Source organism: Peromyscus maniculatus, chromosome 22 (genome assembly GCF_049852395.1).
Source record: "Peromyscus maniculatus bairdii isolate BWxNUB_F1_BW_parent chromosome 22, HU_Pman_BW_mat_3.1, whole genome shotgun sequence".
In the NCBI taxonomy this organism is placed as follows: Eukaryota; Metazoa; Chordata; class Mammalia; order Rodentia; family Cricetidae; genus Peromyscus; species Peromyscus maniculatus.
In genome coordinates this window covers 12,083,338-12,101,947 of record NC_134873.1, presented here as the reverse complement: position 1 = coordinate 12,101,947, position 18,610 = coordinate 12,083,338, and the positions used below count along the sequence as shown (strand labels likewise).

The following is an 18,610-nucleotide window of genomic DNA, read 5'->3' as shown; positions in this document are numbered from 1 at the left end:
AGGCCCCGCCCTTGCTGCCATGTTTGAGTCCTGTGTTGTGAGAAGGCCTGTGGTGTTCCGTCTGGACTACCTGTCTCTCCTGGCTTTAGGTCGTTTCGGAAGAAGACCTGGATGCATCTGAAAGAGGAAATGGTGAGTGTGCCCTGGGCTCCTGGAGTCGCACGTGGCGGATTTGTGACAGTGCGGAGGCTGCGGCGCTGTTGTCTGGCCGTTCCCCGGGTGCTGTCCAGCCGAGTGTGCCCTGGCTCGCTGGTCCCCAAAGCACTGGAATTGTGTGCAGAGCCGTGGCCGGGCACCGGGTCCCGCCCTGTTCGGTCCCCGGGAAACTACTTCGTCCCAGGTCCCCGTCTTCCTAGAGAGAGTCGTCTCCTGAGACCTGCGCCTCCGCACACACAGCAGCGGAGGCAGGTTGGTGACGCTGAGTCCAGACTGTGGTGTCTGTCCTTACAGATATGTCTGGGCTGCTTTAGATTTTTCCTGTCATCACCCTTCTGAATTATATTCTTTTTAGTACTACAGTTAAAAAGGACAGGGCTTTGGCTTTAGGCTGCATCCCCACACCCCAATTCATCAACTCATCAATCAAATCATGTGGGGTGTGTATGTGTTCTGCCCTTTTAAAAATGATGATTAAGAAAGTATTTGATTGCGCCCTCTATAAGAATGGGCCAAAATTCCCCATCTTGGAGGAAGGAGAAACATTTAAATTTGAATTTTTTTACATTGAACATTTCTGAGGCCAGAATTTGGATTTTTGAAAAGTTTTGCTAAACCTGGTGTTTGTTTATTGTAATGAAAGCAACTACACATGAAAGACATACACATTTTTCTTAAAATTGGCCATTAAAATGTTAATATTATGTGTGAGTCTGTGTGTGCATGCATGCACACCAATTAAAAGGGAGTGACAGAGAATATCAGAATAGAAAACCTCACTGTCTTTCTTCTATGGGTAAAAATAATCACATATAAGAGATGGAGTTTAGTAGCTGTGGTGCCATTGTTGAAGAGATAAAAATATTAGCCATTGCTGGTCATAGTGAAATCCTGAAATCCCAGCAATTGCAAGACTGCGGGAGGATTGCTCTTAGTTCAGTGCCATCATAAGCTATAAAGAATTTCAAGTCCTGCCTTAGAGTATGAGTCCTGTCTCAAAAACAAACCAAAACAACTTGACCGCAAATGTCTGTGCCACAGGAGAAATGACTTGATTTCTATCTAATATGATGGGCATTGTTTGTGCAGTGGAAATTAATGAAAGACTTTTTACCACAGGGAAGGATAGTTATGCAGCAATATGTAGCTTAATTTCCTCAGCTATCATAATCAACATAATGCATCTTTCAAAACATCAAATGAGTTCTATGTAGTAAAATCTTTCTGTTATTTAACTATTAAGCAAAAGAATATTTTTAGGATACTTTAGGCTTAAGATTAAAGGTAGATTCAGAAAGGTATGAAGATAGGGTCAGTTTCTAAAATTATTTACTTATAACCCATTGAGTTTAATTACTGCAGCTCTTGTTTACATGTACATGGGTTATATACAAGAATATGGCAAACATTCCAAGGCCACACTCTAAAGAAAAATGACTCTTCCTCCCCAAGAAGCTACCAACTAAAACTAGCTTCTCAGTTAGGGATGGGGCTTTGGAAACCACTCCCAAGTCTATTGCTGGAATTGTTCACTAGAATGAGCTCATGCAGACCTTGCGTGGGTAACCACGGCTATTGTTAATTCATGTATGCAATAGCCATGTCAAGTACAGAGCACAGCATTTGATAGTACTGCTCCCCATCCACCAGCTCTTACATTTTCACTTCAGATTTTCTGCAGTGTTTCCTGGGCCTTGGGAGTAGGGGGCTGATATAATGTCCCATCTATGGTTGAGTATACACAGTTATTTTCATAACTTAAATAGTAATGCTTCTCTGTATTAACTACCATGGCTACAGTAAGAAGCTCCTTTGGCCGAGGTTGGGAGCAGCAGAAATCTATGAACAGAAAACACCAATATTTAGAAGGCAGTGTGTCAACATGACCAGTTAGAAAAATACATCCGTAGGTTCTCCCTTAGGACCCATGACATCCCTAACCGTAGTTTTTCAGCTTGCTAAATTGTCAGACATGATTTCCCTCTTCTTCAGCAGGCCTGAAATCTCATTGGCAGCAGTTCCTTAGCTCCATAAACATTCTTTCAAGTAGGCACATCTTGTCTGACAATATAGTAGCATCCTAGGTTCAGCTCAGGATGAAATATTTTATGCGTCTTCTCCCCCAGCAGCTTTCAGAGTATCATTCAGCACTATGGAAGACAGACAGCTTTCTGGTAGTTTCCTGGTCAGCTCATGCAAGCAAAATGTGCGGTGTCTTCAACAGTAAGGTTTTATCATCTAGCTATGGTTGGTAACCCAGAACAATGACAGTAGCTTATATTGTTCGGATGCCACTGAAGCCTCTCTGATCAATAACTTATATGGTGGTGACTTGTGCGTGACACTGACATTTTCATTTATCCCCTTATGGCTTTTGGGAAGTGACATTGTTCACTGATGTGTGGTACTTCTGTTTGTTTAGGTCTTTGTGGGTTTGTGGCCAGCCTGGTCTATATACAAAGTTTAAGGGTAACAGGAGTTACATAGTAAGGCTCTGTTCCCCACTTTCTTCAAGAAAAATGTATTTTAAATTAGCTTACAAGCTAGTGCTGTTTCATAACACCACTCCATATGTCTTTAGTTTTGGCTAACACGGTTCCTAACCCTCCTTTCCCCTACACTCCATCCACATCCCTTCTTAAACCTTTAGCTTCCAGTATTTTCTCACTGTTCATTCATAGGACATCTGTTCTACTATCCCCTTTCACTATGTATATTACAGTATATGTGTATGTAAGTTGGATCGCAAGACCACTGGTGCCCAAATAACTTTTGTGTGTTCTTCGTTTTGTTTAACCTTTATTCTGGCCCCTCTTTTTGCCATCTCTGTCACTGCCAAACCTGTTTGAGTCCTTTGGTCCCCAGCATTTCCCTCTCTACTTTCATTTTAATCGTATTCTGCACCCCCGTACATCCTCCCCATTAGTAGCCTGTTTTTGCTTTCTTCTTCTCCACATATACTCAGTGTTAGAAATACACAAGAAAGATTTGAACCTTGGAACCGCATATGAGAAAGACCTTTTAGTGTTTCTCTTTTTGAGCCTCATTGAACTCACTCAGTGTAATTTTCTCAGTTTTGTCCATTTATGTGACGTTTTCATTATTTCATTTTCCATTGTGTAGATACACCATATTTCATTATCGATTCATAAGTTGAAGGATATCTAGGTTGATTCTACTTCCTATCTATTGTGAATTGATCAGCCGTGAACATGGATGTGCAAGTATCTCTATAATAAGATACAACGTGTTTTGGGTGTGTGCCCAGGAGTGGTGTAGCTGGGCCATATGGCAAATCTATTTCAATTTTTTAAAACATTTATTTATTTTTATTTCTATGGGTATTTTTCCTACATGTGTGTCTGTATATTGCATGTATGTAAGTGTTCATGAAGGCCAGAAGGTGTTGGGTCCCCTGGAAGTGAAGTTACAGACAGTTATGAGATACCATGTGAGCACTGAGAATATAACCTGGGAGTTCTGCAAGAGCTGCCTGTGCTCTTAACTGCTGAACATCTTTCCAGCCCGATTTCTTTCTTTCTTTCTTTCTTTCTTTCTTTCTTTCTTTCTTTCTTTCTTTCTTTCTTTCTTTCTTTCTTTCTTTCTTTCTTGCTTGCTTGCTTGCTTGCTTTCTTGCTTGCTTTCTTCCTTCCTTCCTTCCTTCCTTCCTTCCTTCCTTCCTTCCTTTCTTTCTTTCTTTCTTTTTCTTTTTCTTTTTCTTTTTCTTTTTTGAAACCTCCAGGCTGATTACCAGAGGGTGTGCACTAGTTTACATTTTCACCAATAGTACAAGGGCTTCCTTTTACCTATATCCAGGCCAGCATTTGTTGTCATTTGTATTCCTCATGATAGATAGCCATTTTGAATGGAGTGAGATAGAACCTTAATGTAGTTGCAAAATGCAGACAAATGAAACTAGATCCTTATCTTTTACTTTGCACAAAACACAACTCCAAATAGATTAAGGATCTTAATATACAACTTGATATCCAGAAACTTCTAGATGAAAATTATGTTGTAAGTGCGCTTCAGTTTATAAGCACAGGTAAGGACTTTCTAAGTAGACTCCAGGTAAAGCAAACGGGATTTTATGAAACTGAAAATCTTTTGTACAACAAAAGGAAGAGTCAGTTGAGTGAAGAGGCAACCCACAGAATGGGAGAAAATCAGCTACGCATCTGAAAGGGGATTAGTGTCTAGGACATTATAAAATGATTTTAAAAAAACCTAAAAATCAAGACATCAAACATCCCAATTAAACAGTGGACTGTGGGGGTTGGAGAGATGCCTCAGCAGTTAAGAGCACAGACTTCCAAAGCACCCCAGTTCAATTCTCACCACCCACATGGCAGCTCAAAACTGTCTATAACTCCAGTTCCAGGGGGTCCAACACCCTTACACAGACATACGTGCAGGAAGACCACCAAGGCAAATAAAAAAAAAAAAGTGGACTGTGGAACTGAAGAGAACATTCTCATGAGAAGAAATACAAATGACTAGTAAATACTTAAAAAGTGTTCAACATCCTCGGCCACTAGGAAATGGCACATGAAATGGATGATGTGGCCTCATCCACTGGAGCATGATTAACATACTAATAGCCACAAAGAAATACTGACTTTCCTTCTCCCTTGTGAGTCCCTCCCACATTCGTGCTGGAATTTAACTAGCATAACCTGAAGTATTGTGAGAATTTCATACTTTGATGCATCCATGATAAAGAATTTGTTTTGGTGTGTGACATTAAGGTCCTAAGAATATGTGTTCCATCTGTAAGGACCAGCCTTCAGCAGGATTGAGGGACATTCATAGAGTCAGTGAACTAATCATTCAACATGACTTTTCTGAGGGAGTAAAACTTAATTCTCTGGGGCCATTGTGGGGGGGCAAAACTTAACTTTCTGAGGCCAGTGAAAAAGGAACACACACACACACACACACACACACACACACACACACACACACCTTTGGGTCACTCTATCATCTCTCTTCTTTATTTCTTTTCTTACTTCTATCCAGCTATATCCCTTCTGTGTAGTGGCTTTCCTGCTGAGCTCCTGGCTTGGCTCCAGAGAGCAGCACCTAGACCTAATCCTTCTTTTGTTTAACCACACCTTTTGTTTCTCTTACCTTTTGTTTCTCTTATCACCCTGTGCGAATCTTGTTTGAGAATCAAGGATCAGAGAGTCCTCCAAGGATCAAAGGCCTATGCAAAACTTGGTCCAGGAAACCCTGAAAACCAAGTACCTGAAAAATCAAGTAATTTGCACCTGGCATTTGGTCTCTGGGAGCTCCTTTTGGGTTGCTTTGAAGGTACGGAAATTAACTATCTAAACTGTAAAATGGAGTAAATAAATATGCCCTAGGCAAAGGGTTAGTGCTTCAGTCCTTCGAGGCTGGACCCCCCCTGCAGCCATGAAAGCCTAGATTCATTCTTAAGATGCCTCTGTGTCTTCATTCCACAGATCCTGGTGAAACCACACACTCGTGTAGTGACCGCATAACTATACTTCTGTTTCTATTGATGTCTTGTTTCTAACTAACTTTATTTTACCCTTACAGCTTATATACCCCAGCAAAATCTTTCAAGCAGTATAAAAATTACAATGTGGTTTCATTATTTCTTAAAAGAATGATTATAGTGAATACAAGTAAAAAAACAACATATTTCCCATATCCCTTATATGATTAAACATTTTATGTATTACAGGTGAAAAACAAGTTATCCCAAGAACACATATACATTTATACCTAAGCAACTTGTTATAGATTAACAGAGTATAAGCAAGCATGGTGTTTTTCTCAGCCAGTTTTTTTGCTGGCAGATTGCATTTTGCAGTTACAAAAAAATCAATCATTTTATTATTTATCTAAAAAGGTAATCTTATTAAAAAAATCTTAAAAGAATCACAAATCCAAACTTTTATGTATGAAAAACAGTCAGCTCTGCTTTCAATACTTAGTATGCATACCCATTCATCAACACTTTTTTATATCAGGAAGCTGAGGGCAGAAATGGGGACAAGGAATTAATCATCACTTTTGAACACCAATCCATCTTAGCAAGAAAGGCACATCAGCCAGCAATAGCCAGGCTGCCACTGTTCCTGTTCCCTGACCTCAGTGAGTCCCTTGTTCAATTATTAAAAGTGTGCCTATACAGTTTTTAAATTGTTCCCCAAGATTTGCTACCTCAAAGCCATTAACAAAAACATCTTAACCTTAAGTCATTATTTAAAGCTTTGTTTTAGTTATGATGCAGACTGAAACCCATGGACACATCTACCAACATTAACATTAAAAGAACTTGAGCTACCTTAGCTTCTGGTACCCAGTTGTTTTTCTTAGCTATTAACCTAAGTCACAGTCTACATGGCTTCTCAAGGGAAACTCCTAAGTCCTAGCCGAGAGACACTTCCTTGTTCTTACTTTCTACCCTCTGTAGCCCCTGCCTTTTCAGGGGTGTACGCAACACCATATCCTGTTTCACCTATATTAATTTTTCCACTAAACTAACCTCTATCACAGTCCCTTACTATAATTATTAAAAACCCTCAATCAACAAAATTCTGTTTAACTCAATTTTTGTATAAAAATCGTTGCTTCAGTTAAACACTACAACTTAAGAGGAAATCATCTTCATAATAATCCATAGGTAAAAATGCCCAGTAGAATGGGATATTCCCATGAGATAATCACACTACATTAAAGGCAGTGGGGATCCCCCACACACCCAGTCACACCATGCCAGATACCAAAGAAAAATGGCAGTGGAAAACATGCAAAGATACAGCAATAGCAAGAAACATTCTGGAGCCGAAGCCCTGGAGGCCTTGCCTATCCAAGATTCACTCATCAGCGTCTTGCATTCTGGTAGGCCAAACAACTGAAGTCAGTTGCTATCTACTGCTCCTTTAACATGGCCACCAACAAATATGTGCACTTGCCAGGTGTGGTGGCCCAAACCTTTAATCCCAGCACTCAGAAGGCAGAGGCAAGTGGATCTCTGTGAGCTCTAGGCCAGCCTAGTCTACAGAGTGAGTTCCAAGACAGCCAAGGCTGTTACACAGAGAAATCTTGTCTAAAAAAAAAAAAAAAACAAAGAATATGTTAACTGCTTTCTTTGTGTCTTTTTCCACTTATTTTCTTCCATAAAATCACATATTCATTGTTAGCAGAGAACTACCCTTGATGAGACTTAATATGTCATTTTCCATAATGCATCTGGTTTTAATCATATGCACTCTTTTTAAAATATTTATTTATTTATTTATTTATTTATTTATTTATTTATTTATTTTTTATGCATGCAGTGTTCTGCCTGCATCCCTGCGGACCAGAAGAGGGCACCAGATTTCATTACAGATGGTTGTAAACCATCATGTGGTTGCTGGGAATTGAACTCAGGACCTCTGGAAGAACAGCCGGTGCTTTTAACCTCTGATTCATCTCTCCAGCCCCTCATATGCACTCTTAAGTATGCATAGGCATAGGATTGTAAATATTGGATTCTCCTTTTTTAAAAAGGTCCTTTGGAGGACATAATTTATCTTATTAAGCTTACAGCAAAAACTAGCTAATACTGGATTGGCCCGATTTCCATATGTCTTGGATGTGTATTTGTTTGTATTTGAATAGAAATGGGTCTTTGATGAGGGTTTCCTAAAGGGAGTAACTTATTTCATCATTTGAAACCAGTATATGAGTAGCCTGATGCAAGACTGTGGGAGCATGTCCTAGGTTGCTACCATGCTCTTAAGTGCCCTGTTGGAGTGACATGTGTACATAGCCCAAGCTAAGTGAAGTCCCATATTGCTAAAGTCTTTCCTGTGCTTTCATACCTTAATATATTTGTGTTAACCTCCAGTTGGAGAGCATGATCTCCCAGTGAGCTCCCTGTAAAGGCACTGACTTGTGAGTTGAGTCACTGTTTGAATGAGAGTTTGGGAAGAGGTTTATATATTGGTAGGAGTGATGACTTATAATCATTACAAGAGAGGAGTCCTGCCAGGCCATATATTCAGTTATAAAGTCTAAGACATGCTGTGATATGAGAGAACCTGTCTCCTTTGGGTTTAATTAGGAAAGGGGAGAGAAATAATCCATAATATTGTTATTACTCCGTAATTAGAGTGATGAGATTATAGCAATTTATGTTACAAAAAAGAGAGGATCCCTGAGCCATTACCTGTATATATTGTATTAGTTTAAAAGGATGGGGTATTTGAAGAAGTCACAAGATGTAAAGCCACAGAAAGGATGAAAATTGCTCATATTAGACAGACAGACATTGATCTAACAGTTTGTCTTACTTCAGGAAAGGTCTGATTCCCCAGTTAGTGACCTGGTTATCCTGTAATGGGCTGACACCTACTGACTCTTAACTGTGTCATGTTGTGGTCAGACAGCAGGAGTTTTAAAGAGAAAAGGAGTACTCAAGGAAAGACTAAGGAGTAAATGGTCCCCAGTCAGGGCCTTGCTCTCTTGAGATGGTTGTGAAGCTTGTGACAGAGCAATTATGCCATGGGAGGACAGACTTAGTTTGCTCCAGGCTCCAAGGCCCAGACCAGAGCTGTTTTTCACCATGATTTCTCAGTATTACATGTGGCCAGCAACACAATAGCTTGTAGTTGTTTTCTGTTATCTATACCCACAAAGATTTGTTTTCCTTTCTCCTTTTACTTTTCTGCTTGTCTCTACAATCACACACTGAAGTTACTGAAGCAATGATGCTCTGTAACTCACACACATGTGAGAGCACAAGAAGGAAGAGAAAATGGAAAAGGAAAAAAGAAAATCCTGGTTTTTATGAAAAGACATATTTTCTTTTTAATTATATATATATATATATACACACACACATATATATATATATGTCAGTGTGCATGAGAGTGTTTGTTGGTACCAGTGGATGACCAAATAAGTTGTCAGATTCCCTGGAGTGCAGTTACATGCAGTTGTGAGCCTCCTGGATATGGGTGCTGGGAACAAACTAGACTCGTATTTAAGAGCAGCGATTACTCTTTTGTTTTGTTCTTTTGAGACAGGGTTTCTCTGTAGCCCTAGCAGTCCTGAAATTTGCTCTGTAGATCAGACTCAAATAGATCTCCCTGCCTTTGCCTCCCAAGTGCTAAGATTTAAGGTGTGCACCACCACCTGGTAGAGCAGCTATTATTCTTAACTGCTGAGCCAACTCTCCAGCCCTAAAACAAGCATTGTAAAACCAAGTAGCTGCAAAGTTTGGTTCAGTCCTGAGAAGTGAGGGTTCTCAAGAATCTCAATTATTGGTTCTGGCCTCCTTTTGTTGTGGAGTTGGAAAGGAGGAGGAGTTTGGCTGCTGAGGAGGGTAGCATGCACATGGTTCTGAGTTTGGGGTAAGTCTGTTCACTGCACACCTCCTTTTCCACAATTCATCAGAATTTGATCATACCCATTCCCAGTTATGCATAGGTGTAAGATAGAGAAAAGAAGATTGATTATTCTTATAGGTTCATTTTCAGTGTTTGCCTTAATGCCCATGTACCTAAAACTAGTTCGTGTCAGGTCAACCCACAGTCAGGTGTGTTCTAATTTGTATTTGAATGGAGTCCAGACATTACCAAGGTGTTGCTAAGTGGAATAATGTATTTTAATTGTTTAAAGCAGGCATATTTACATCCTGATACATAGAGGATATTACAATAAGTTGTCAATAAATTAGTAGGTACATTTTTCAGAAAGGGATATTTGCATTGTCTAAGCCAAGTAGAGTCTCACATTGTTCAGTTATTCCCTATGCTTGCTGCCTCTCTATTGTCCCAGTGTCCAGTGCTAATCCCGTTAACAACACAGCTGCTTTGTTGTCTGTAATCTGCTTGTCCAAAACTTTAAGACTGCATTTCCTCTGGCAAATAAATTAGTCCATTATCTTATATTCAACTTCATCTAGGTTCTTAAGCCCTGGGCAAAATGAATCCAGATTTGTGGCAAAGTAGGAAATGAATGACCTCTATCTCACTTCCTGATGGAGTTATAATTTTTCTCTAAAATGCAGACATTTACCTGTCTGCATTACTGTCAGCATTCTTGTCTTCCAGCTTTCACTATGATGGCCTGGTCCTGTCAAGGTGGCAGATCTTGCCAAATTGGCAATTAATGCTAACCATTTCCCTGTTATTTTAGGAGCCAGTGACCTTTGATGATGTGGCTGTGAACTTCAGCCCAGGAGAGTGGGCTTTGTTGGATTTTAGTCAAAAGAAGCTCTACAGAGATGTGATGACAGAAACCTTTATGAACCTGATCTCCATAGGTAAAAAACACTATGATTCTTTTCTTATTTAGTGAGACAACAGCTATTTCTTGCTTCTCTCTGTAGCTTCATTAATTGAAATATTGAAAGGGGACATTATGGTGACTGTAGCATGCCAGGTTATTATAACACAGTAAAAGGTAGACTATAATAAGTGTTTTCTAGTGTTGGGTAAGTCATAATGATTTCTTTTGATTTACTTCCAGGGAGAACAGAAGAAAACATTGAAGAAGAGTGTGCAAATGTCAGAAGTCCTCTGCGGTAATTCACACTCAAAAGGGGGTATTTGCGTCAAATGTTTGCAATTTGTTTTAGGAAATATGAAAATCAAACCAGTGATCCAACTACATCTAAATGTAAAATGCTTCTATGACAAATTTTTCTAAAACCTGGATTGAGTTTGTGCATCCAGTATTGTTGAGAATTCTACCTCTGTAATCTCTTAATAGTTCCCAAGTGTATTACAACATTGGGCCATGTAAGATATTTTCCGATGATTTGAGGTATACAGACTTCTCTTCATGCACAAAAGTGTTTAATATATTTTTATCAGGTTGTCTTAAGGATTTTGTATATATGCCTCTATGTTAAGTACGGTGAATTTCAGTTTTAAATTGGGATCTAGCTTCAATAAATCTCATGAAGGTTACTCAGGTATTTCAAATTTTATCATGCTTGATCCACATCCTTTCCATAAATAAGTTTCCCCATTGTTAACTGGTATAGACATTTCAAAAACTTATTCTTTGGTAATTTCAGACATGTATGCAATGTATCTAATCATAGATCTATCCTTCTCCTTCCTCTTCAACTCCTCTGGCATCCTTCCTCAGATCCCTGTTGCAGTAACTACATGTCTTCTTTTTAAAAGAAGTTTTTGTTTTGTTTTGTTTTTTAAATAACTCATTGACTCCAATTAGTATTACCCATATAGCAGTGGGTGTGGGATATTCCAATGTGGCATGAGGAACCCATAAGGGGCCACACTCTTGTAGAAAAACTCCTTATTAAAAGCAAAGTCAACACTAGTATTATCCCTTAAATCAAGCTCTTTTTATGTGAACCTCAAAGTTGGTATCATTCTACTGCTTCCTCCTAAGTACTCTATTAATGTGAATTAATGGGAATGAGACACAGCATCCATCCTCCAATACTTCTGTTGGCTAATCATAAAATATTAGTTATGCTCTTTTCATCTTTTTGCAGAACTCCAGTGATTGAAAGAGAATGTAAATATGGAGATGGTTGTCAGTGTGGAGAAACCCACCACCAGATTCCAGAATATGTTGTTAATGAGGACATGCCTTCTGTAACAGCAGTACATGAAAGAAATGTATGTGCAAGAGACACCATTGGTCATTTACCCTCAGGTGTGCATCTCACAGTTGAAATTGGAGAGAAACCATTTGACAGCAAGGGACAAGTGGAGGTATCTTTTCAACATGAGAAACGTTATACAGATTTCACTTCTTTTCAGTCCTTTCAGGTACTCAATAGTCCTAGGCAGATAATTTATAAAAAGAAACAATCTAATGAAGCCTATAGGATTCATACTTCTGATCAAAATTATGAGCAAATTTACAGTGAAGGTACATGTCACAAATATAATCAGTTTGAAAAACCCATCGGGAAATACAGTTACTTTCAAATGTATGAAAGAATCGGCACTGTAGTGAAACCATTTATGTGTAAGCAATGTGGAGAAGCCTTTATTAATTTCAGTCAACTCGTCTACCATGAAAAAATTCATCCTGGAGAGAAATGTTATGTGTGTAATCAGTGTGGAAAAACATTCAGACATTATTCATACCTTCAGAAACATGAAAGAATTCACAGTGGAGATGCACCCTATGTGTGTAAGCAATGTGGCAAAGCATTTATTCGTTCATCACACCTTCTTGTCCATGAAAGAATTCACACTGGAGAGAAACCTTATGCGTGTAAGCATTGTGGAAAAGCATTCAGCCATCACAGTGCCTGTTACAGACATGAAATAATTCACACTGAAGAGAAACCCTATGTTTGCAAGCAATGTGGGAAAGCATTTACTTGTTCTACATCCCTTCGCAACCATGAAAGAATTCACACTGGAGAAAAACCTTATGCATGTAAGCAGTGTGGCAAATCCTTCATCCAGCGTGATGCTTGTTACAATCATGAAAGAACTCACACTGGAGAAAAGCCTTATGTATGTAAACAGTGTGGGAAGGCATTTACATGGTCCACATGCCTTCGCAACCATGAAAGAACTCACACTGGAGAGAAACCTTACACATGTAAGCATTGTGGGAAAGCCTTCACCCATTCCAGTACCCGTTACAGTCATGAAAGAATTCATACTGGGGAGAAACCATATGTATGTAAAAAATGTGGGAAAGCATTCATTCATTCCAGTCATCTTATCAGCCATGAAAAGATCCACACTGGGGAGAAACCTTACCCATGTAAGTATTGTGGGAAAGCTTTCATTCAACGTAAGGCTTGTTACAATCATGAAAGAACTCATACTGGAGAAAAACCTTATGTGTGTAAACACTGTGGGAAAGCATTTAGGTGTTCCACATACCTTCGCAACCATGAAAGAACTCACACTGGAGAGAAACCTTATATATGTAAGCATTGCGGAAAAGCCTTTACACATCAGAGTGCCCGTTACCGTCATGAACGAATTCATACGGGAGAGAAACCCTATGTATGTAAAAAATGTGGGAAAGCCTTTAGTGATTGCAGCTATCTTGTGAAGCATGAAAGAATTCATTGGAGAGAAAACTTACACATGTAAAAATAGAGACGCTTTTATGTATTCCACATCCCTTTATATGCACGAAAGAGCCAACAGAAAAGAACTGAAGAATTCGCAGCAGTATATCTGGTGGCCTTGTCTATGGACAACTTACTTATAGTGTGAAGTATGAAAGAAAACTGTGAACATCTCATAAGAAAGGCTCTGGGTAAAGGTGCTTATTTCTAAGTCTGATCATCTGAGTTCCATTCCAGGGTCCCATATGGTGGAACTAGAGAATTATTCCCAAAGTTTACCTCTGAGTTCCATGAACACACATGGGCTCACACACAAGCGCAATATTTATTAAAAGAAAACAGTGGAGAGTAACTGAAAGCTTAAAAAGTGTAGTGGTAGCCTCAATATGCAAACATATATAGGATAAAATCCTATTGCACTGGGCATGGTGGGCATGCCTTTTATTCTAGCCCTGGGTGAAGTGGGGATGGAGAGATTAGAGAACTATAATGGATATAGTGGGTTTGAACACCATATGGGACTTTAACCAGTTGTAAGCAAGTGGAATTTTCTTTACAAAAAGAAAAGATAGTTCATCTGTTCAAAGCACATACTGTTCCGCCCGAGAACCTGAGTTTGTTTCTCAACATCCACAGACTGAGGCTCATAACCACCTGTATTTCCAAATCCAAGAATTGTGATGCCCTCTTCTAGCCTCTGCAAGTACAAAACACATGTGATACACATACATAAAAACACATCTTTAAATAAATTATGTGAATAAAGCAACTAGGAGAAAGCTGTGTTTATTCAAATCAGAAAATTTATGAAATATTATGTAGTTCAATCTTATAAGAGTAATAAATGTGGAGACTGAACAAATTTATTTGCACAGAATATTTCTGGAAATAACAGAGTACAATAAAATTATGAGCATTTTTCTTGTTCAATTCTTATATGAGACCTTTAGTTTGTATTATTGTTTTTTATAGTTTTGAAATAAGATTTGGTGAATAATGTCATAATTTTGCCTCCCTGTATTGCCTAGTGCTTGGAATGCTGAAGCCACCAAGACACTGTCTCTAACAATAGCAACCATATAAAAAACATTTGCGTTGAGGTGATGTAAGTTTGGTTAATTAAGTTCAATGGGTATTGTTTAAATGAAGTGAGATATTACTTTTTCAACTTTACTGTAGAGCTGTTGGATTCATTGAACTGAGGTGAATTTGTAATAAAACAGTAGACTTAATTTTACTTACTTTGTTGGTAATGTGGTTCATTTGAAAGTAAAAATGTATGCTTCTTAAAAGTATTTTTTCATTAAATGTCATATTTTTAAAAACTTACTAATTCTTTTGCAATTTCCTTACATTTATATGAAAAAGGGAATTTTTGTGGTGTTTACATAAAGTTTATATTTTCAGCTTTTCAATGTATGGGGTGCTCTAATATTGTTTTGTTTCTTTTTTGTTTGTAGACAGGATCTCACTATGTAGGCATGGCTGGTCTAGAACTCACATAGTTCGTGCCTTTGCCTCCAAAGAGTTGGAATTAAAGCTTGCACCACTACACTTGGCTCAAATGAGATTTTTGTATATGTGTTTTACAGTTATTTATTTGGTTGGGTTTTTTGATGGTTTGCTTGGGTTTTTTTGTTTGTTTGTTTTTTGTTGTTTTGTTTTGTTTTTTGTTTTGAGGAAAGATCTCATAGTGTAACTATGGCTGTCCTGGTGCTATGTAGGAGAGTCTGGCCTCAAACATATAGATTTACTGGCTTCTGACTTCCAAATGCCAGGATTAAAAGCATGAACCAGCTTTGCGCAGTGGCAGTATTGTAGCCAATGAGGTTTATCCAAGGCGCGATTATTGCTAATTGAAAACTTTTCCCAATACCCCACCGTGATGACTTGCAATATAGTCGGCATTGGCAGTTTTTGACAGTCTCTACGGAGACTGAACAAAAAAAAAATAAAATAAAATAAAACAAATAATAAAAAAAAAGCATGAACCAGTACACTTGGCTGTGTGTTTTAGTTTTTAAAAAACTGATAAAAAATCATTACTGGCGAGGGCATATATTTAAGCTCACCTGCATAATGGTGCCTGTAGAGGCCACAATCATCAGATCCATGGAGTTGGAGTTATAGGTTGTTGTCAAACAGCTGAAATGGGTGCTGGGAACTGAACTCAAGTCCTCTGAAGACCAGCAAGAGCTCTTAACTGCTGAACCATCTCTCTGGCCCTTTCTTGCTCTTAATTTTTTCTGACAGTTTTATATACTTATATAATTAATCTTAGTCCTTTTCTCTTCCACATTCTCTTTTCATCTCCATCCCTCTGTTGCTGGGATACTTAACAAGTCCCCTTCTTGTTTCCATGTTCTGTGTGTGCCCCACTGAGTGTAATTAGTTTCTTACATATTCATGGTACTTGCTCAGTCATGGGGTTTCTAAGCCATTGCCTCCTACAATAAGAAGCATCTCTAATGAAGGATGTGTGTATTAATATCTGGGTGGTAATACTTACAAGATGGTTGGACAAAGTGGCCATGTATCTATATAGTAAGAAGGCCCTTCCTCCAGGACCTAATGGCCTCACTGGCCACACAGGCTTTAAAACTGGGTTTGAAGAACCAGGCATGCATCTCTCATCACCCACTGAAGCTTCCAGTACAGGCACACATCCAATTGAGTTGTTGGCCAAAGGGGTCCTATGGAAATGTGTGATATTTTGTTTGTGTTCTGACAAATAAAGCTTGCCTGGAGAGCAGAGAGTGGAGCTAACCACTAGTTAACCATGGAGGCTAGGCAGTGGTGGCTCACATCTTTAATCTCAGCCTTTGGGAGGTTCACACCTTTGATCCCAGCACTAGGGAGGTTCATGTCTTTTTTCTTAGCACTTAGGAGGCTCATGCCTTTGATTCCTGTGTTTGGGAGGCTCACATCTTTAATCCCAGCACAATCAGGTGGAGATGGGAATATAAGGCAGGTGGAGACAGGATGTTGGCCTCTTTCTGTCTGAGGATTTGGAGAGGTAAGAAGTGACTGGCTGCTCCTTTGCTTCTCTGATCTTTCAGCATTTACCTTGATATCTGACTGCAGATTTTTATTTGATAAGACTAATTGGGATCATAGTTCATGGAATTCCCCAGACAACCCCCCCCCACACAAACTGACAGCAAAGCCCCATTACTGAAAATAACACCCACACAACTCATTAAACATGGTGCCTACACAGAACCTTCACTGCCACCTTCTATTGTCTTTGGTATGGAACGGTACTCTGCAGGCTACTTGAAGAGAAACATAAACACCAACCCAGCCACAAACCCTGTGATCTACAATCTACCCTGCCTGCAAAGTATGCTAGGGCAATGATTGCACAAAACTTGCGGGAATAACCAACCAGTGTCTGCTTTGACATAAGCCCCATTCCTCAAGACAGAACCCATTGACACCTAACTGAAACTGGGTGACCAAGAACCAGAGATTAGATATCTCAGAGACCTAGGAGAAAACCAAACACTACTAGTCTAAAAAGAAAAAAGCAACCTTATTAATAGCAATGATATTATGCTATACTCACAGATCAGTTCCTTGGTCATTATCAGAGATGCTTCTTCCTGCAGCAGATGGGAACAAATAACAGAGACCCACAGCCAGACATTAAATGAAAAGAGTCTAAATGGGATGTCCCATCAAATCCCTCCCCTCAGTGCTCAGGGAACCTTGTAGAACAGGAGGCAGAAAGAATGTAAGAGCCAGAGGGGATGGAGGAAAACAGGAGAACAAGGCCCTCTGAATCAATTAAGCAGGGCTCACAGAAATTCACAGAAATTGAAGCATCAATCACAGGACCTACATGACTCTGCACCAGGTCCTCTGCATAAATAGTATGGCTTTCAGTTTAGTACTTTTTTGGGACTCCTGAGTGTATCAAGGTATGGTTCTTTCATATATAGAATATAGCATCTCCAAATAGGGATACTTTGACCTCTCCCATTCCTATTTATCACTTTCATTTCTGTCTTTTATTACTTTAGTACTTCAATCATTATAATGAATAGGAATAGTGACAGGTGATTCCTTTGTCTTGTTCATGATCTTACTTGGAATGCATTGTGGTTTTCACTAGTGGCTATAGATTTTTCATTTATACCTGTTGAGGTATATCCCATCCCTTTCTAGTGTCCCCAGGGACTTTATCATAAAAGGATTTAGGATTTTGTCAAAGGTCTTTTGTACACTCTAATCATGTGATTTACATCCTTGGGTCCATTTATATAATGAAATACAATTATTGATTTATGCTTGTTGAACCATTCCTGTATGCCTTCAATGAGACCAGATTTATTATGGCAAATACCCTCTACATATTCCCAGTTCTATTTCTTTTTGAGTTCTTGCTGCCAAAGTCAAGTCCATTAAATGAACTGGGGATAGTAGAGACAAAATAAAACACAGTTGATGGAGTCTGTGGTGCCTGAAGCACTGTTTAGAATTTGAACTTAGTTCAAAGTTTTAGTTTCCTTTTGGGGTGATGGCATTGGTCCCAGCAGCAGTTCCTGGGGAAATACTGGATAAACTACTTACCAGCACAACTTTTGTAGATTTCCTAGTAGAGGTCTGTTTACCTGGTTTCAGCCTTTGAGTGTCTGGTGGATTCTGCAGCAGCAGCAGTTACTGCATCGGCTTCAGTCACAGAAACAAGTCACAGAAACAAGTTCAGTCTAATATGGATTCTTTGGCTTGTTCAATTTTTTCTTTTTTTAGTTCTTTACATATTCTACCTATTAATCCTCAGTCAACTCTAGTTTGCGAAGACTTTTCTCATTCTATAGGCTCTTTTTCTACTCACTTTCTCCCTATGTCTTGAGAGAGAGAGAGAGAGAGAGAGAGAGAGAGAGAGAGAGAGAGAGAGAGAGAGAGAACAGGTATGCCCATTATGGCCACGACTTCTAATAGGTGTGTAATTACAAAATCAACCTTTCAGAACAGTTGCCCATTGGAATCCTGAAAATGTATCATTATTGTGTGGTGTACATATTTCAGTTTTCCAAATTCTGCAAAATGAAACACATCCATCTGTCAAATTTCATTTCTCTGAATACCTTTAGGATTACTTCCTGCAGGTAAAGGAGTTTAGTTGTAGAAGGAACAAGTAAGACATTTTTTCACTATTTCCTTGACTTGTTGCCAAGTGATAGAAAAATCTCTTTTTAAACTTTTGTCATGAACATGATTTTTTTAAATAAATTCTGAGGCCTCCAGCATACTTCCTATTAGTAATCAATCAATTTCCTCATTACCTTGTGCTAGAGGACCTGGCAGACCTACCTATATGGGATCTGGTGTGTGTTATATATGTAGGATGATCCCTATTTCTGATTATTTCCTGTAATTGTATAAGTAGCAAAGTTAAAT

General features: G+C 38.9%; 1 protein-coding gene and 1 non-coding gene across 2 annotated transcripts; both read left to right on the top strand.

Annotated features, from left to right (window-relative positions):
• On the top strand, window positions 1-14,441 carry LOC102926659 (uncharacterized). The gene is given in 5 exon segments (XM_076559609.1): window positions 1-132; window positions 10,318-10,444; window positions 10,651-10,705; window positions 11,651-13,201; window positions 13,203-14,441. Coding segments are annotated over 5 exon segments (1,899 nt in total). The 5' UTR covers window positions 1-111; the 3' UTR covers window positions 13,348-14,441.
• A 558-nt stretch (window positions 14,442-14,999) lies between these two features.
• Window positions 15,000-15,140, top strand: LOC121825215 (U4 spliceosomal RNA). Its single transcript, XR_006067344.1, has one exon. It is a non-coding gene; the product is annotated as a U4 spliceosomal RNA (small nuclear RNA).
• Window positions 15,141-18,610: the final 3,470 nt, after the last annotated feature.